At 54.7% G+C, this 19766-nt stretch overlaps 2 protein-coding genes across 2 annotated transcripts; one reads left to right on the forward strand and one right to left on the reverse strand.

The window, feature by feature from the left end:
* Positions 1-1766: 1766 nt before the first annotated feature.
* Positions 1767-4133, reverse strand: BESB_010810 (uncharacterized protein; the record flags this gene model as incomplete). Its single annotated transcript, XM_029359835.1, has 5 exons — positions 1767-1943; positions 2310-2408; positions 2589-2798; positions 3428-3721; positions 4065-4133. 5 exons carry the CDS (start codon positions 4131-4133, stop codon positions 1767-1769), a joined length of 849 nt encoding a protein of 282 aa, XP_029222748.1.
* Positions 4134-6170: 2037 nt separating this feature from the next.
* BESB_010820 (uncharacterized protein) lies at positions 6171-18618 on the forward strand (the record flags this gene model as incomplete). The annotated part of the gene is made up of 24 exons (XM_029359836.1): positions 6171-6342; positions 6714-6912; positions 7322-7556; positions 7798-7877; positions 8092-8242; positions 8500-8617; positions 8868-8980; positions 9408-9545; positions 9968-10068; positions 10552-10618; positions 10955-11036; positions 11411-11650; positions 12023-12104; positions 12513-12662; positions 13072-13388; positions 13743-13957; positions 14426-14637; positions 15192-15240; positions 15717-15794; positions 16396-16519; positions 16942-17180; positions 17419-17550; positions 18081-18234; positions 18299-18618. 24 exons carry the CDS (start codon positions 6171-6173, stop codon positions 18616-18618), a joined length of 3768 nt encoding a protein of 1255 aa, XP_029222749.1.
* Positions 18619-19766: the final 1148 nt, after the last annotated feature.

Raw genomic sequence — 19766 nt, forward strand, 5'->3', positions numbered from 1 at the left:
AGGATTTGAAGAAAACAGCTCTCCACGGCGCATCGAAAGTCGTACCTTTGTCGCCACCGACACGAAAAATGCGTTCCCAACACTGAACGGCCTTCGCTGAGGCTTGAATTGCCGCGAATTCTGAACTCTCTGCACTCGCCAGGCAAGGCACCAACTACCCGCGAATTTCGTGGTGCTGCAAGCTGCTTCCCGGGCTCCAAGATGTTCGAAATTGTCAAGCTCTGGAGCCGCAGCCACGTGAGCTCAACTGTCGCCTTCGTGTGAGACACACATTCGCCCTTAAAGCAGCGAGCAGCCCGCGAGAAACCGCTCAGTCGGGACGCGCATGCGAAGCGCCCAGAGGGGGGATCTAAATCAGTTTGCTGAAAACGCGTATTTCTCTTGTGCTGAGGCAGAGCGAGGCGTCAGCGCCGACTCGAGCGGCGAGGGATCTGGAAGGCAGCGTCTAACGCGAGGCAATGCGAAGCAGAAGGCAATTTTGAACGACACAGAGTCTCGCTGTGTGGACTTTGGGCATTCTACAGCGAAGGAAGCCTCCGCACTCGTGTCGAGGGCGTGTCCGAGAGGTCTTCAAGCCTTGCCTTGCAGTTCTTCGCAGCGAAGTGCCTCAAAAGAATCAAACCGACTTAGGTGAAAGAGCGCAACAGACTCACTGGCGAACTAACTTGCCACTCAAACGAAGCCATCGGGTTAGCGCAAAGCCCAAACATATATATGTGCACATATAGATGTATATGCGTGCATAGGTATATATATACATATATATGTGTACATGTATGCCAAGGTAAGGCGCCTCAGCCTTGTGAAGGCACACACGCGCCGCCGCGTCAGATCTGCGTGGCTCTTCAGACTCTGCAAAAGAAAACTGAAAGGCTGAGACTCGTCGCCGGAAGCTCGTGCGTAGACGGAAAGAGGGTTCACACAAATGTAGTTGGGAAAATAAAATAGAAAGCGTCCTGCCTCTTAGCGTGCGATCCGCGCCGGAGTGGATCAGGCTGGTGCCCTCCCGTCAGTTTCTTAAAGCCTAAACCCCCCTTAGATGCAGAGCGGCGAAGACACTCGATGCATGGAGCTTCTCGCGTGGAAGTGCAGCATTTTTGGGGATAGTTTTCGGAAATACCATCCAGGCTTCTTTTCGACTGCCGAACATTGCAGAAACGCCGTTTTTTTTGAGGGATTTTTAACCCCTGACGCATGATGCTGCTGGACGCGTCTCACACATCTCTGAAGTTTTCCTCTGACGATTCGTGCGTCGACAGCCACACAGCTACATTCGTCTGTTTTACTGCATCGTCACTGCTTATCTGCATGCCAAGCGAGAGTGCGTCCGCCCCGAAATGTGCAATGGACTGCAGTCGGCGGAGGAGCGCTTTCCCCGTTTTTTCCGCCTCAAAAAATCCCTTTAAAAAGTCAAACATCCACGCAACACTGACGTGCGACAGCCCTGTGACAATCATACCAGAAGGTGCAAAAGATAAAATCAAAAATCTGCGGGCTCTGCGCCCACCACAGAAAACCAGCAGCGAACTCCCTTCTCACTCAAACGTAGACATCACCTAGGAAGACATCATCACGCAAAACAGGCATATACATACATATAAATAGATCTACGTATTTATATGCACATATACACGTACGCGCATATATATATATATATATAAGCAGAGCATGGCTTCATACGCGCGGCCTCGCTGCAGTCCCCGCCTCAACGGCGGTGTAGGTTTCTAGGCGTGCTTTGAGTGAATCCTGGGTGCGACGTGGAGAGGTCACCGCTGAAAAGTCGAATCTGGGGGCGCCTGATAGGCGAAGGTCTGAGCTGCAGGATACGGAAGGGAATACCCTGCCTGAGAAGCGAAGGCAGGCTGCGCTTCCTCACCGGCGTCCACTACAGAACGATGAGCGAGCCGCTCGCGCCGCTCGTCGAGGAGCTTCTGAACCCACTCCTGCGGCGCAGAGAGGCAAAAAAAATTTCCCAGTAAAAAACCCCGCGATCCCTACCAAACGCCTCGCGCGCATCCAAACTGGCGTAGATTTGTGCGCACATGCCTTCACGAAATCAAAGGCGACAACGAGCACTCAAACAACATATATGTATACACGCAACTATATATATATATATATATATGTTATACACGCTAGCACGCAGAGATACGTCGCGTGATCCATGCACAGCGGCATATATATATGTATATATACATTTTCTTTTTTGGATCCCTGCAGCGGCCCCACCTCTCTCTTCACACGCTCACTAATTCAAACACCCGTGTGTAGACGACAAACAGATGAAAAACCGCGAGGGGTTCGCCGACCTTGAACGTCGCTTCATCGAAGCCGTAGTTGAACCACTGCGCCTTGTCGCGCGCGTAGAGCCACTTCCGGTCTCTCGTGACTTCCCAGTCCATGACGACCTGAAAAAAATCGGGAGAAAAGAAAAAAACCGAGGCAGCTTCACGGGGGGTGCGGGCCTCCTCTTTCCTCGAGCTCTCTCGACTGCCGTTCGGTTCGCTCCTCCGCCTCCCCTTTTCTCCTCTCCCTCGCAACTTGTCCATAGTTTTCTCGCTCTTTCGGTTTTTTCACTTCGTCCTCACTTTGCCGTCGGCCGTCGCCGCCGCCACGTCAGGCACGCCTGCCTGCGGCGCGCTTGCCAGCCTCGGGAGCGAGGAAGAGAGCAAAGAACTCCCCTCGCCCTCTCTCAGGTGCGCGCCGAGACCCGCAGGCTCCGGCGCGCTCGGCGGCGGAGGCGCGAGCGGAAAGGCGCCAGAAGCGGAGAACGAGCTGAGGAGCGACGCAGGCATCGCCTGCGAGAGATGAAAGCAGAAGTCACACACATACGTGCAGACACCAGGCAAGCCGAACCATCCTCGCAGTATGCTAATTTCTCACAAGCTCGTATACGCATAGTATATACACACATATACATATATACATAAATACATATATATATATATGTGGCGCACAGCGGGGCACGAGGCAGCGAGAGCATAACCGAGCGAAGGAGGAAAAAGCGACGCTGTGAACGCGTACAGACACTCTCTATTAGCCAGTTGAAGAAACAACCGCGACTGAAGAGAGAACCCCGTCCATGCAATCCCCTACCGACAGACGCATTCACAGATATATATATATATATGTATGTATACATATAAATATATAAGCATATATGTATAGGTATATACTCATACACATGCAAACGCATATGTGAATCTACATGTACATATGAACGTATTTAGATACATATACATGGTTAGGCCTATGCGTAGATATATCATCGCGGAGGGCGCTGTAGAAGTTTTTAGTTGCGGATTCGGGGGCAGAGTCTGGAAGCGCAGCTCTCCGCCCCGCTGCGTGTGCCGCGGCTTCTAAGTGTAGACATGCATGTGCATCCAAGACGCGAGCGGGGAGTCTGCCTGCGGCGCGGTTTGCGTACCCCAGCAGCCTCGTCGCTGTAGTCGAGGATTCCTTCAATATTCTCTCCGTGGGCGCCGTCTGCCTCGGGTTTTCGCGGAGGAGGCGTTGTCTGCGGCTGCAGACTGGCGTCGCCCTCCGCCTCGAGCAGCGATGACTCCTCGACGCCGCCATGGAATGAAGAGGCGAGGACGTCGCCGGCAGAAAACGCGGCAGGCGCGGGAGCTGCGGCAGAGAGGGATACCAGCGGGAATCGCTGGTGCTCCCGCGCAAAGTCGGTAATCGTTCCTTCGTTCGACGTGCCGCACAACAGAACCTGATGCATCAGCCACGCGCTCACACAGGTGAGAATTGGAGAAAAAACGCCTTCGCTTCTCTGCGGTCGTGCCTCTCCCTGCTGAGTCCAACGGCCTCCCTCGAGGCTCTGCCGCACCTCCACGCGTGCTGCTCCACACAGATCCACACATCCTTCGAGACATGCCTTGACACCTATATCTAAATTTCTCCCTCTCGTTGTTTGATTCTACGTAATTCATGTCCATCATCTTCTATCTGACTGTCAATCTACTGATATATAGATAAATATCTAGATATGCACGGACGTCATTCTCGCTTCTGAGGTGGCTGTGGCAAGCAGATTTTTTCCGCTTCCCTCTGACCTGCACTGCGTCCTCGTCGTTGTCGCGATCGGCTGCCTCCGCAGCGTAGGAGAACTGGGGCGCAGACATTGTGAAACAAAGAAGAAGAGAAAGAAGAGAGAAGAAGAACGAGAAAGGCAACGAACCAGAAAACAGAAAGCGAGAAGACCACAGGGCGCACGAACGCCGCACAGGGGAGACCGAAGAATGCCGCAGCTTCCCGACAGAAAAAGCAACAGAGCGAAAAGAGACAAAAAATGAGGAGGCAGGCGAGAAGGAGACGAACGATGAGGAAGCAGGCGAGAAGGAGACGAAAGGTGAGGAAGCAGGCGAGAAGGAGACGAAAGGTGAGGAAGCAGGCGAGAAGGAGACGAAAGGTGAGGAAGCAGGCGAGAAGGAGACGAAAGGTGAGGAAGCAGGCGAGAAGGAGACGAAAGGTGAGGAAGCAGGCGAGAAGGAGACGAAAGATGAGGAAGCAGACGAGGAGGAGACGAAAGGTGAGGAAGCAGGCGAGAAGGAGACGAAAGGTGAGGAAGCAGGCGAGAAGGAGACCGGCGTAAGTTGCGAGAAAGAGAATACCATGCAGAGAAAGGACGCCGGTGAGGGGACTCCGGCGGCAACGATGAGAGAAAGGAAGCTGAAACTTAAGCAAATTGGGGAGTTGCTGGCGACCAGGAGGGGGAGACCTGCGCAATAGGCATCAGCAACGGTGGCTGACCAGCGTGAAAGATAATCCAAGAAAGCGAAGTGAAGAAAACCCGCGAAGACAACTCGAAAAGCGACTGAAATCCGACCCCGGAGGGTCAAGACGACGAGAGGAAGAGGAAAGGCAGTCTGCGCCGGAAAGAAGAAAAAGAGAACTGAGAGGACGAGGCAGCCTGATTGGAAAGCAGGCAAAGAGAGAAGAAGAGTGAACTGAAGCGCGTCGATTCGTTTTCACGATTCTTCGCTCTTTTCTCTGCATGCGCACCGTTTCTTGCGGAGACAAGACGGCCGCGGGCCTCAGCGGTGCCTTCTCCTTGTAGACTTGCTCACACGTTGCCTCTCGAAGCAGTCATCCTTTTCTCTTGCTGAGTTATTTTCTCTGCCTCAAGAGAAGGAGAACAAAAAAAGAGAGAAGAGCAGAGGTTGACGCGCCGGTTCACCGGCCTACCTTCTTCTTCCCTTGTCTCTCCCTCCGCCTCTCTTCTCTCGCAGCCGAGCGATGCGTCTGATCGCGGTAAACCCTCCCTTTTTCTACGTTTCCTTCTCCGCTGTCGCCTCTGCAGGCCGCTTTTTCTCGTTCGCTTCTCTGTTCGCAGAAAAGACGACGCAAACACTCTGCAGCAGACCTGCTTCCTCCGCTCTACTCTCATCTCGCTTCCTTGGCTGGAGCCGCGTCAGCTTGGCTCTTCTCGTGTGCCCCTGCTTGCTCTTCGTTTGTCTTTTGTCTCCTTAGAGCCCTGGTCTTCCTCTTTTTTTCTTTCGCCTCGCGTCTTCAGTCAGACGGCGCCTTCCGCTGCGGCTACTTAAGTGCTTACTTGAAGAAGTTCTGTTGTACGGAGCGTACCGTCTGCCGCTTAGGTTTCACTATTCTTCTCTCCTTGTCTTGTTCCTCGCGTCCTGCTCTTTCTCTTCTGCCGCCGCCTCATTCGTTTCGTTTGCCGTCTCTCTTGAGCACAATGTGCGCGTGCCGCGGCCTCTCTGTCTGTTCTTCACTCTCAAGCCCACTGCGCTAAAAATGAGAGAAAAAAACTTTCGAAAAAACTCGTGCGTATCGCAAGCCGGCGCCTCCTTCTTCTCTCCCTTCGCTTCTCCTCTCTCTCCGTGCGCCGGTGCCTTGCAGCCTTCCGCACAGGCAGCACCGTAAAGAAACGGTTAACAACATACACAATATATATATGCATAGATATGTATACCATATACATACATATGTAAAGCATGTATATATATTTATATGTATGTTATGTAGGTATGTATATGTGTAAACTTTTTCTTGGTTTAACGGGTCTGGCGACGCCTTGTCTTTTCGCTTCTACGCACGTTTCGGCCTGTGTCCTTTTCATTTTGAAGGAGGCCTCTGGGCGTTAGAAGGCGCCTGCTCTTCATCTTCTTCTCCTCCTCCCTGTAAGCGACGTGCCATCGAAGATGCAGCAGCTTCGCCGCTTGAATTTCTTCGATGGCCTGCTTGTTCAGAGGCCTCCTTCTTCCTCGCTTCAGTCTCAGCCCGGTGGCGCACCCGGATTCCCTTCGCCGTCGGCGTCCGCTGCCTCTCAGCCTCCTCATCTCCATGGAGCGGCCGCGTCGCCGCAGACTCCAGGTGCGTGTTGCTTTCGACAGGCGTGGTTTCCTCCGTTGTCTTCTCTTCTGTGATGAGGAGCTTTTCTTCCTGACGCGCGCTACGTGCGTGCGCCAAACACGCTACGCCCCTACGTGTGCATGCGGCTTGCTCCAACTCGTTATCGTTTTTGTTTGCATGTTTCTATGCCTCTGTTGCGGGGCGCGGGTCGTGCATCGTCGCATTCTGTTCTCACTCGAGTCTGTTTCGGCCTCTGCCTTGATCTTTTTCCTCCTCGTTCTCAATTTTTGCTCTTACGATTTTCTCACACCCGCGCGTCTTGTGCTGAACTGCTATCAGGCTTCGTTTCGTGTTTTAGCGACCTTCGTTTTTTACTCGTTTGGTTTTTCTAGATCCCTTCGCGGTGCTTCCGCCGGGTGCCGTGGCATGCGTCGCGGGCACTGAAGCGCAGGTGTGGATTGGCGACGAGCGAGGGCGCGCCTTCGTCTTCACGGACGAGAGATTTCTGTATCCAATCGAGCTCTCTGTGTTTTCGCTCGGATTCCTATCCATCCACGCCGCCAGAGAAGCGAACTGCGTCGTCTGTTTAGGGTGAGTAACGCAAAACGCAAAGAGGCTAAAAACGAGCAAATCCCAAACACCAGGCGCAGTCTCCTTGTCTGCAATTCTCTCGGTTTTTTGTCTGTTGGCTGAGCGCTTGCTGGTGCTTCTCTTGCGGTGACTAACGAGCTGAGACTCGGTTTCTGTCCTGTTGTGTCTCCTGTCTTCTCGTTCCAGTGCTCCCGCCTCGCGCGAGGCTCTCTGTGTCTGCGTCCTGTGCTTCTCCTTTGCCGCTGGCGAATCGAGAGCTTTGCGGCATTGCCAAGCGAGCCTTCCTCTCTGTCGCCGCTCGCGGCTTTCGCGTTCGTTCCGCGCGTTTCTCTGTTGTTTCGCTCGTTGGTGGCTGCGTTTCTATCTTCTTGCGACGGCAGGCGGGTGCGCCCTGCGTTGTGTGTTTCAGCCGCGATCGCCACGACGCGGCGGCTCAGGCCGCATCTCCCGCGGCGCCGCAGGCCGCGGTTCAGCGGGCGCCTGGGGCGGAGGAGGGGGGCGTCTGGAAGTACAAATGCTTCAGCTGCATCCAGGTGGACGCCCGAGGGCAGCCGGTGCTTATCAGAGAGGCGACGCTCTTCACACGCATGCCGGAGCAGATTCTCAGCTGCAGCGACGTCAACGGAGCATTCTCGATGCTGGCGGTGAGCGCGCGCGAAAAAATCAGCTCATACACCGACGCGTGTCGCTTCTTGTCGATGGGAAAGCGAGGCGCGCGGGGGGAGCTTGTGTCGCTCTCACGCCCAGGAGACTCGCTCTCGCCTGCGCACGCCGACACCTGCTTCTCGTCGCAGCTGCAGTCGCCCCGGCGGCGCTGCTCGACTGGGGATGCTGAGGAGTTTCTGGCAGCTCCGTTTGCTTTTTTCATCTCTGTGGTTTTTGCAGGGGGGAACGATTGCCGCGGGCGTCTGCCTTTTCCGAGGAGACCTACTTCGCGAGAAGACTTGCCGTCTGCGCCTCATTAAGTCAGTTTAGACTTGACGGTTTAGGGCTCAGAGAGCGACAGAGCCAGTCCGCGTGGCTGACTGCAGTTAGACGTCTGCCTGCGAGTCCACACGTGACGTGTGCGCGGTCGCGCTGCGTAGTCCCGCTCGCGTCAGACGCCAAGGGCGAACGAAGCATTTGTTTCCCGGGCTCAGCGAGGCGTGAGGACTTCTTTCTTTTTCCGTCTATTTCCAGGGAAAGCGACCTCCCCGTGACGGCCGTTCGCTTCCTCACGCCACAGCACGCCAACGTCGCCGAGGACGATACCGAGCGGCGATCACACCTCTTCGTTGCGACGGCACAGGGCATTTACGTCTACGCAGTGCCCGCCAAGGGCGACCCGCAGGTAAAGCAGCGGAGGCTGGCGACGGCCTCTGCGCACCAGGTCCTGCTTTTTGGCGAACTGAGCGCCTCGCCGTTGTCTGCGCCGCGTAGAGGATGCCTCTTCGTCTTTTACGCCGCTTCGAGTGCTGCTTTCGAAGCCGTGCTGCGCGCGTAAAGGCAGATAGTTCTGGGCGAAATGTGAACTGCCCACATGCTGCAGCGCGCGTGAGGGACTCTGTTTTTTACCTTCGAGGGCGAGCTGCCTCTGCGCGTACTCAGATGACATATCGAGACGACATGCGCGGCCTTCCTTCGCCGCTGCTCGCCGCTCGGTTGACTCCGAATCAAGTTGCGATTCAGCAGGGCGAAGGCATTTTTTGCCTCGACGCGTACCAAGGTGAGATCCGAGGCCTCGAGTCTCTTCAACTCGCACCACAGACGCGATTGCCGAAGCGCAAATCCCTAAACTCTCTAGGCCGACTTGCCCGGCGCAGCGCCCCTCCCGCTGGAGGGCGTTTCGCCCTCTGTCTGCATCTGCTGCTGCTCGCACTCTCCCTCGCAGGTGTGCAGACGAGAAATGTCAATGAAGCGCGATAAATCCCTGTAGCCAACTGCGGGTGCCGCGCGCTGCGTGTTTGATTTTTAAGGAAATTTGTGGGCGCTGCCCACGGACGGCGAGTGCATTCGCTTGGCGTCGCACAAGAACTACTTGATCGCGGTTTCGGTGCCGCGGCCTGACGAGTCGCACGCGGAGTGTTCGGTAGGTGAACGTGAAAGCGAGTCTGCACGCGTCTCGACTCTTCGTCGCTCTGTGGACTGCCACCAGGCCTCTCAGCGTGCGCCTTGACTCGCGCGGCGAGTTTTCGCAAAAAAGCGATAGAGAAAGCCGCTGAGCGACGCGTTTCGCTGCTGCGACTCTTCGTCTCCCGCGAGAAGGCGCTGGTCGTGCACGCGTATCGACTCAAGTGCATGCGCAAAGATTTTTTTTGTCCCTTGTATGCGTGCTAGTTTGTAGACCTGAACATGCTTACACAAGCAGGGGCATGTGCAGGTACTCACGTGTGGACGCATGCAGGAGTTTGTATTTTTGTGTGCGTGAGACGCTTGGCTTCGCGTGGTGTGTGTATGCTTTTCTTGTGCAGTTCACTGCATTCAGGATGTGTCATTCTCAGCAGCGTTGGGCGTAGAGCGTGTATGGCTGGGATGGTGTTGTCTTTTTTCTTGCGCAGGACTGCTTTCTCACGGTCTATCGCGCGAACCCCGAGACACGATTCATCGCTTTCTCCTGTCCGCTCCAAGAAGTCACACACATCGTCTCTGCTCTAGTAAGTCCGCGAATGCAACGATGGAAGCGTCTGGAGAACGCGCAGCGACTCGCGAGTGAAACGCAGACAAGAAAAAGTAGATGCGAGGAGAAGGATAGCGAATGAGTGGAACCCGACTCGGGGTCGGATAAGGCGTCACATGCGGCGAAACGGCGACAGCCACGGAAAGACGCCTTCGCAGATATTCTTTTTGCGCTTTCGGCCGTTCAGCGGCGAAAAGACGATCGTCTCATGACGGTGATGAGTCGCTCACGAGATGATTTGTGCTCTCTGGTTGATAGAGGCGTGCGAGGCGCCGCGCGGGCTGGCTACGTTGCATCCGCCTTTTTTCCCCTTCAGAACGTGCCGGCTGCTGACGCAGTGCGCACTGCCGCTCGCCTCCACGTAGATGCGACATGCCTGCCGTTTTTTTCTTCTTCCAGGGCTCTCTTTACATCATCTGTCGCGACGCGAACTCCGGAAGAAATCTGCTCTTTGAGTTGCGCGAGAAAGGTTTCTGCGACCGTCTCAACATTCTTCTGCGGTGAGAGCATGAAGCCGCTGTTTTCATCCGAATCGCGCTTGGTTTGTCCAGCGCTTTGTTTCGAATTTTGATCTTTCGACTCCAATGACCACAGAAACTGTCCGTGTGCCTTGCGTCGCGGCTGGGCTTTGTCGAGGCCTCTTGCAGGACTTTTTGCCCGTTTATGCGCGTTTCCTTTGCCCTCTCTCCTCGCTGTAGACTGCAGATATTTTTTTCCGAAGTTCCCCGATTCGTGCCTTTCGGGTGCTCGCGCGTGTCTTCGTGAACTGAGTCATTCGTCATTGTGGTTCGTGAACACAAACTCCGTCTGTGCGCACGCTGTTCTCCCGGGGTCGAAGAGTGCGGGCAAAGACGTGTTTCTCGTGGTTTTTTCTGCGTTCCTTCTCAGACCAGAGGGGAATCTTGCACGCGCGCATGGCTTTGGTGTCTTGAGGGCGACTTGTATTTCTCCATTTTTTCTCAATTTTTTGTCTCCATGATCAGGAAGCGCCTCTTCGACTGGGCTGCCGACATCGTCTTGCAGGAGGGGCAGCCTAAGTCGACTCTTCAGGTAGGTTGCGGACGCGAACCTGATCTTTGCTTTACTTGACTTCAGTTGCCGGTAGCCTCAATAGTCATCATTATATGAAGTGAATAATTGAACGGATTCCAGGGACACTAGAAGAGTAGTTGATTGTAATCATCGGTTTGTTAAAAAGGAAGCTGAATCGCTATAGTTTTTTAAGCAAAGGGCAAAGAGAAAACTCGCATCTTCGCGGCTAGCGCTCGCAGAAACAGAGGCCTCCTCCGCTTCCTCTATAGAGTCCGGTTGATGTAGAGCGTCGCGCGTTGATCTCGAATTCGACATTCGCCTCGAAGTTCCTCCCTCGTGTCCATGTCTTCGCAGGAAGTCTATCGGGTGCACGCGGACTGGCTCTACGAGAAGCGCATCTTTGACAAGGCGCTGCGAATCTACATTAAAACGATCGGTGGGTTCTCTCTCGCGAGAAAGAACACTTTTTTCGCAGACCCTTTGGCGACTTTTAGCTATAATTTAGTCAGTACATCATACGGCATAAATAAATGTCTTAAGTAATTTGTATATACTTGTTTTGACCATTTCAATAAATGACTCGTTTTTAAACACCATTCAGTTAGCGCGCGCGAGTTCGCGACTGCGGCTCGCCCTGGCCTCTCTTTCTCTGCTTTTCTCGCTTTTAGGGCGCGTGTATGCCCGGGCTCGGCTCGGAGTCCTTTATATCGTGTCAGCCCTAGGCACTGTGCCTGCGTGCGCAGGGCCTTTCTCTTCGAAGAGGCGCGTCTAGGGTGTCTGCGCGTTTTCGTTTGTTTCCGCGGTGTTCAGGCGCGCTGGAGCCCTCATACGTGATCGAGAAGTATCTCCACTGCCAGCGCCTGTGGCCGCTTGCGCTGTATTTGCTTCATCTACATCGCGCGCGGCTCGCGGCGCAGGAACACACGCTGCTCTTCTTCAAATGTGCGGCGAAGCTGAAGGACGTCAACCTCTTCGCCGCTTTCCTCGAGGATCCCACTATCCGCAGCGACGCGATTCTGCCCGCGGCCGTCAAGGAATGCCGCGCAAACGGTGCGCCGCGGTCGCCTCGAAAGGGCAATCTCTCTATAGATAGACATAGATGTAGATGGGCACACGACACACCTACGCGTAGATCGACAGGCCTGTGTGGGCTGCATATGCTTTCGCACGTTTGTGCTTCTTTGCATATATGCGGAGGCCTGGAAGGCTTCTCCGGGTGCAGTGGTCTTCCCATGCCGACGCAGGACGCACATGCATTTGGCGGACAGAGGCATATCAGTCTATCTCTCTATATACACAAAGATATGTATGTATGTGTATCTACGTCTACACCTATATAATTATATATATGCGCACATCTGGATATGGATGTGAGAGGAGAAACTGGGTATAGAGAGTTCTCCGGTTCTTTTTTTTCCTCAGGGTACCTGAAGCTCGCGAGCCTCATCGCGTCGCGCCACGGGTTCCACGACGACCATGTCTCGATTCTCCTCACAGACTACGGGTCAGTGAAAAGAAAAAAAAATCGTCACACGTGCTCGCAATGTCCGCTATACATGCTTCTGTACCTGCATCTAGATCTACTGCATCTAACACTATCCATCTATCTATCCGTCTAGGCCTCATATATATATGTATAGGGAGAGAGACCCAGACAGAGATGGATACGCGCACGGCCGGGATCCGTGTTTCGTTCTCCTTGCATTCTTATGCTACACATACTACATCTGCATCAACACATACATACATATAGGCACAGATATATACACGCGTACTTAGACACACGTGCCATACCTATATATATATATATATATATATATATATATATGCATTTGTAGGTATTGATGTTCCTTGGTTGCGCGTCTGCCTTGTGTTCAGCGAGTGCCTGTGCTGCGCGTGTTTTTCTTTTCAGGAATTTCGATGAAGCTGTCGCGTACCTAAAGCACCTCGACGCGCCGTCGGCGTGCTCCTTGCTCCTGACTCACGGCTACGCCTTGCTTTCGCGGAAGCCGCGCGAAACTCTCGACTTGTTGAAAAACATCATTTTCAACTACCAAACCAGGTTCGCTAGTGGATCACGCAACGCCTGAACGAAAATATTGTGAACTTGTGTGCGCATGCAGATAGGCCCATGCAGCCATTTGATGTGGTGTGTGCTCAGGTAGCCGGTTCAGATGGCCTGCGCGCTGCGTAGATCTGTTTCATAACGACGGAGGCACATCCTTGTGTCCCTCTGCATGCTGTTTTTTTCGCTCCTCTGTGTATATCGACGCAATGCATCTGTGTGTGCTGAGCTTCATCGCTCTTCGAGACGTGTATTTACCTTTAGAGATGGAGTTTGCTGTGCTGCGAAGCGCCGCGTTCCGGCGTTTTTGCTTTCCTGTGCGCTGGCGGAGTGTCGTCGCGGGTCGTTTCGGCAGTCAGCGTCCACGCGGGATGCCTTATAGAGTGGCGGCGCGTGCTGTCTGCAGCGTGGATATTTTCATTCCGCTTTTTCTTGACCGCGAACCGCTGCTTCTCTACTTTCTCCTCTCGCTGCTCTACGGGGAGACCTACGCGCGGGCGTTTTTGCGGACACAGCGCGAGCTCGCAGAGGACGCGTCCTGTCTGCGGGGGGCGACTCCCGCGGGCGCCTTCTCGGCGTCGCCTGCAGAGGACTTTCTGTCGCTCTCTCGCATCTTCGACGAGCCGCTGGCTCAGAAGAGAGATGACCAACGAGCCGATGAAACACTCGCGCCGCAACTCTTTGGGAGCGCCTCCTTCGCGACCCTCCTCGAGATCCTTCTCCGTACGTGCTGGACGGTGCGCGGCGCCGCCCGCGAGCCGAGCGTGCACTATTTCTTTTTTCGCAGTCAAGGAAACGCGCGAAACCGTCTAGCGAACGCCGCCGGTGTGAGAAAAGGATCGCTGAGACTTTCAGAGTTCGAGCCTCTGGGGAACGCTTTGTCCTCCGCGGCTGGCGAGCCGCTTCCGCGGAGCTCCAGTCACCCCACGATGCACCGCCTGCAGCGCATCTAGCTGCGCAAGTCCTCTCCGATTAACTGCTTACGTTGAAGACGCCTTTGCCGTTGCGTGCGTCACGGTTTCCCTTCTTGCGTCTGCGTGTGCTGCGCCCTCTGGCTGCCGCTCGCTCTCACTTCAGGTTTCTACAAACGCGCGCGCGAGGCGTCTCGCGGCTCGCCTCGCGCAGACTCGGCGGCGGATGCGGCGGAGACGCAGAAGAGAGAGGCGTCTGTCGCCAACGGGATCACCCCGAGAGGCGAAGGCGCTGCGCAGCGCGACCGAAGAGAAAGGGGCGCCATCCAGGCTTCGCAGTACGCCGGCGCGGTCATGAAGGTTTTGAAGGAACGTTCCATGGTGAGAAGGCACAGGCTCTAGATTCTCTGTATCTAAACCGTAGACGGAGTCGTGAAAAGTGCCGGTTGAGGGAGAAAGCAGAACAAAGCGAGGAGACGGTGCTAACGAGACTGCAGGCGTGCTCTGTCTCGCAGGTTCCTTAAAACCCTAGAACTATTGTTTCGATTGTCTTTCGTGTGTCTCTCTCGCCTTCACGGCATAGAAGACCGCGGCACAGGGGATGGACTTTGTTTTTTTCTCCGGTTTCCCTTTCGCGGCTTTCCGACGCGAGATTGCCTCGCTGACCTGCGCGCGCGTAGGCGTCGAGGTACGGGTTCATTCTCACATGCACAAGCATACATACATATACATACATATATGCATATCTATATATATCTGCGTGTGTATGCCACTGTATTTCTTTTTTTCTCTTGGCTTCTCTGCGCATGGCTGGATGCCTTTCCTCTTGGACTGTGCGGTTCTCTGAAGGCCGACGACGAGCTGTTTACCTCCACGCTGCTCACGTGCGTGTACGACTTTGAAGAGGGCTTGGGGTGTGCCTGCGAGAAGCAAGAAAATTTTCAGCTCGCGCTGAGTCGCGTCGCAGAGGATGAGGACGTCGCCGCTCTGCTCATATTTTGCCTTGCCAACACCTCCAAGGACCCGACCCTTTGGATTCAAACGCTCGCCTTGCTCGCTTCGTAAGAAACCTCAAAAATCAAACACAGCTTCACTCGCGTTTAAATTTTACCGAGGTGATTTTCAGGCGGCCAGGTGCTCTCGTGGGGTACGGCGGAGCGAGGCGCGGAGAGCTAACCGAGAATTCCAGTTTGCCTCAGTGCGCATCTATCTATCTTCCTCTTTCTATATTTATATTTTTTTTTGCTTTTGGGGAAATATTAGTAGAGGCACATACGTGTGAACGCCGCCTTGTGCGAGGCCTTGGATACGCACGTGCATTGCTTCTCTGTGAACGTCGCTGCATGCGTGAACTGGAAGGAGTGTTGCTATGGACTTCGGTGCCCTATTCCCTGACTCTGTTTCACCGCTCTTCGCACCATAGTCCTAGTGATGTCTTCATTATAACCAGTACTTGTATATATGTTTATTTATTTAGGGATATATCTCTGTATAAATGTCGGTGTACACGTACGAGGGCGTTTAAATGGGCTGTGCGGGATAGGAGTGGATTTCCGGCGCGTATTCTCGAGTTTTCTGCGTCATCTTTATCGATCAATGATCTTTTTTGCTTCAGGCGAGACAACACGGAGACGCAAATCCAGCAGCTTCTCGCCCACATCGAGGTACGCCTCGATAGATACGTTTAAATGCCCAATTTTTTCTTCACCTTCTGAGAAGGCACATGCACACACGCGCGCGCCTTCTCTGTGTATCTCCTTTTGTTTGCTTCTACGTGCTGCGGCTCACCTCCTCTGTGCTGCATCCGCGGCGCCCCGAAACTCACGAGACAGGGTCGCACGCATTTTTCGCTTTTACTTTTGATTGCTGAGCGGTTCAACAAATTTTAAAAGAATGTAACTTATTGAGTGAGCTTTCCTTTGCCAAATTTACTATGAATTACATTTTCGTCATACTAGTTTCAAGAGACAGTCTCTGTTTCCCCGCTCGTTCCTTCGGCGGCGCTGTTTCCCGCGCCTCGATCTGCTTCCATTCTCCAGGTGTCATTACGAATCATGGGTCTGACGCCTTCTCCCGCCTAAACGTAGCATAACTGAGTTCAAAGACAGCTGCCGTCGCCGCTGCGCCTGCGCGTTTTTAGACAAACAGACTCCTGCCCCCGCTGGCGGTTCTCGACGTCCTGGAGCACGGATCGAGAGTCAGGCTCGGCGCAGTGAAGGTAAGAAACGACTCGTTTTCAAACCCGCTCACGTACTGTGTCTGATGGTGAACAAGACGCCTAACTGAATCTTGTTCAATAACGAGGGAGTGCGTGGCAGCGAGGCTCTGGAGGCGACTTGGAGGACGAGGGGGAGGTGGGGGGGTCGAAGTGACAGGCAGGTGTGGAAAGCCGCGCGTGGCAAAAATTTATTTGTACTTTTGAAAATCAGGGAGAAAATAATGATTGGGTGAGCACTCGGAGAGACAGCCGTGCGTCTCTGCCTTTCAGGTATACATGGTAGCTCATTTCCATTTCGTATTATCTCTTGGTGCAGTACTAGCTACTATATGTGGCTTTATCTTCTATAGCAGAGATATGTTCGGAGATACTGTAAATCTATTCCATGTAAATACCGGTGCTTCTCCATTTTTGAGCATCTGGTAGGTCTACGCATTCATGCATAAGTATACACGTATACATATATACATATATATATGTATATGTGTGGATATATCCATCCGTCACTCTGTCTAATGTGTGCATATATTTTTTCGCACGCGTGTAGTGTTGACGTGGATACATGCGCGATGTCTTTCTTCCGTGTGTGTCTCTGCGGCAGGGCTATTTGATTCACTGTTTGGACAAGCTCTCGCGGGAATTTGAGATTTCGGCGCGGCACTTTCAGCAAGATGAAGCGGAGGTCGCGAGCATGCAGGCCGAAATCCACCGGCTGCGCATGACAGGTAAGTCGCAGAGTCTCTCGCGAGCATGCTTTTTCTATTAATACAGTTTGTGAGCCTTTTAGAGGTTTTTCCAGCTGTGTGTGTTATTTAAACTTCATTAATTTTTATATATCTTTCATTAACCCCCAGGGTCAACCTCGTATTGTTCCTGAATCGTTTACGATCTCTTCAGGGAATATTAAATGTTAATATATATGGGAGATAAGGTTTAGGCTTGTGCAGACGCTTCCCCGTTTCGTTCCCGCTTCATTTCACTCTGGTGGCGCCCGGTCCTGCACGCCGGACTCGCCCTTCAGCCCTGCCCTGTCTGCAGAGGGAGCTGTTTTCTCGCGTTTTTTCTCCAAGTTGACAGGGATCTAGGTTTTCAGACTTCTGAAGGCCAACGTGCGCGTTGACTGCCTTCCTGCGGCGTCTCTTTCCAGGCAAAGTCTTCGACAGCGCGAGCTGCGTCGCATGCGGGGGTGCCCTTGACTTGTCGGCCGTCCACTTTGCGTGCTCACACGCGTTTCACCTCGTCTGTCTGACCTCCCGCGACTCGGACCACGCGGCGCCGACAAACCGAGACATCGCGGCGCTCGCGCGGAATGCGGGGATGGTTAGCAGCCACCCCGACGCGGGGTACAGCTGTCCGATCTGCACGCCGCAAGCCGAGGCGAAGCGGGTAAGCTGCCAAGCGAGGCAACGCAGACGAGACAGAGCGGAAAACCAGAAAAATGGAGGGAGGAGAACACCCTGAGAGAGGAGCAGGCGCGCGTCCGCTTAGCGTGGCTAGAACGGCGGACGAGACCCGCGGGCCTCGGCACTGCGCGGCGAACGGACTCTCGCGCCCTACACGCTGTTTTCGGCTGGGGTCGTTCCGAATGTTTTTTTGTCTTTGGTTTTTTGCTTTTGCGCTGCAGCTTCTGCTCGCGCAGCGCGAGGCGGACAGCCGCCACGCAGACGATTTTTTCAAGTTTCTGCGGGGATCTGCTGACGGATTTTCGTTCATCGCCTCGTACTTCGGCAAGGCGATGTTCCCCACTCTTCCTGCGGTAAGCGAGAGGCCAACAGGCGGCGCGCCGCTCCCTCATTCTTTATGTGTCTGCCGGGTGTGGGATCTTTACTCGGTGCCCTGAGAGACGAGGTCGTTGGTTTCTCATAGATGTAGTTGTTTCCAGCAGTTAAAAACCTAAATTGCCTTGGTTTACTCGAGATGATGCTGGACGACAGCCTAGGAGACTCGGCAGGGAGGAGGGAGGGCGACACGCAACCCGAGCGCGAGAAGCGGCTCGAGGGGCGTGGAGGAAGATGCGACGCACGCTACCATGTCTCCGCAGCAGGCGCTGTGCGCACTTCTGTTTTTGTGCTTCTGTGGGGTGTTTGTTCTGTTGTCGTTCGCGGCGACCCTCGGCTGCGGAGGAGGTGTGAGTCGTTCTCGCCTTCTTGCCGCCGGCGCGATTGGAGTCTCTTCGTCCGTCGCAGTCCCGGCGTCCTCGCGTGGTGCGTAGCCATTTGTGGCGAGTATATACTGCGAGTTACACTGCTGATTCAGATCGTGAAGGTCTTTGTTTTATGCTTTCAGAATCTCACGGATCCGCACCACGCGCCAGGCTCTTTCCAGCCGCCGCACAGCGTGTCGAGCTCCTTCTCTGCGGCGCGCGCGTCGCTTTCCTCCGCGAAAGCCTCGCGTCCAGGGCCCTTTTCGCCAGGGATGGCACCCTACGAGGCGATGCCCGGTGCGGGCTTCTCCACCTCGCCCTTCTTAGGGCAACAGGTCTTGGGCTCCAGTTCGGGCGCAAGGGGACAGGCCCTTAGTGGCGCGGCCGGCGGAGGCGCCGCGACTAATCCCTTCGCCGCCGCAGGCGATGCAGAGCGAGACGCTGGCATGGGTCGAGGAGTCGAACGAGGCTACAACCCTTTCCAGGCGTAGGACGGGGCCGTGCGGCCCTGTCGCCCAGTTCGGGCGCGAGGGATGCGGCGAGGAGACCGCGCCGATGCGAGGAGACAGCGTCGCGGCCCGCGCGCTGCAGGGCAAGGAGGATGACGCGAAGCGCGAGGTGGTGAATATTCGAGGCACGGACGAGGGCGACGTTGGCCGCGGAGACACGGTCAGGCGCTAGGCACAAAAAACAGAACGACGGGACGGAGGACTCTTGGGGCCAGGGGCGCAGAAGGCTGCGCTAGTCTGAAGGCGACGAGTGAAATTTGGAGGCGGTACAGAACAGCGGTCGCGTCCGATTTGCGAGGGGCGTGTCTCCAAGGTGCAACTGAAGGGCTGAAGAGTTTCTGGCGCTCTCCGCCCCCTGCAGCAGGCCTCATCTTTCGATGCGGCAGCACACCCCGCCGCTATGTGCTCCATTTTTCTCTCCCTCTCTCTCTCTCTGCCTTCCAGGGGGCTCCGCTTCTCGCAGCCGTTGCTTTGTCGTGCTTGCGTCTCTTCTGACCTCGCGCCTGAGGCCCCGCGGCCTTTCGATGGTTTTCGCCTCTGCTGGGCCGCGTTTCGCCTGTCGTTCCTTCTTTAAGCTGCGAGCTCGCCGAAGCTCGGGGATGTTCCAAGGCGCCCTTGTAGATAAACCGAATTGCCTACCGTTGGCGGGCATTGTAGCGGCGTTGTTCCGTTTCAGGCGCTGGACTTTGCAAACGGGTCTCGCGTGCGCGGCGCTGTTGCCCGCCCTGGAGAACACAGACACGTCTGCGTGTTAGTTCACTCTCTTCCCCCTCAAGGGCGACAACTAGCTAGAGTCGCCGCGGGCCTTGCACAGAAGTGCGTTGCTACCTAGAGAGCGTCAAAGAGTGAGAGCGTAGTAGAAGCACCGCGGCAACTCTTCCAGTGTGCGTAGGAGTAGTACCTCTTTCAACATCATAGAAGGTAATGCTGGATTACGTTCAAGCCCTGCACTGGATACGTTTCAGTGTTACTGGAAATCATAGGAGCGAAGAGAGTCTCATATAATTCTCTTCATGGATATCGAAAGAACATTCACGGGCTCGGTACAGAGCGGTTCGGCGACGGGGGAACGCGAGAGCTTCCCCTGGAAAAATCCTCTGCGCCCTTCTCTGGCTCACGCGCGGTCTTCGAAGGAGAGTGAAGCTTCGAGTCGTTCACGCCTCACGTCAAATCCTCGAGCGACGCCGCTCCTCCGCCTGAGAGGCACGCGTGCCGAGCGCTGCCATCGCGGGCCGCGTCTTACAGCAGGTCGCCTCACATTTGTGTAGCTACTCAAAATTGGGTACTTCTGCACTGGTACGGTGTGAGGAGGGCGCTGCG

The sequence above is a fragment of the Besnoitia besnoiti genome, chromosome I (assembly GCF_002563875.1).
Source record: "Besnoitia besnoiti strain Bb-Ger1 chromosome I, whole genome shotgun sequence".
In the NCBI taxonomy this organism is placed as follows: Eukaryota; Apicomplexa; class Conoidasida; order Eucoccidiorida; family Sarcocystidae; genus Besnoitia; species Besnoitia besnoiti.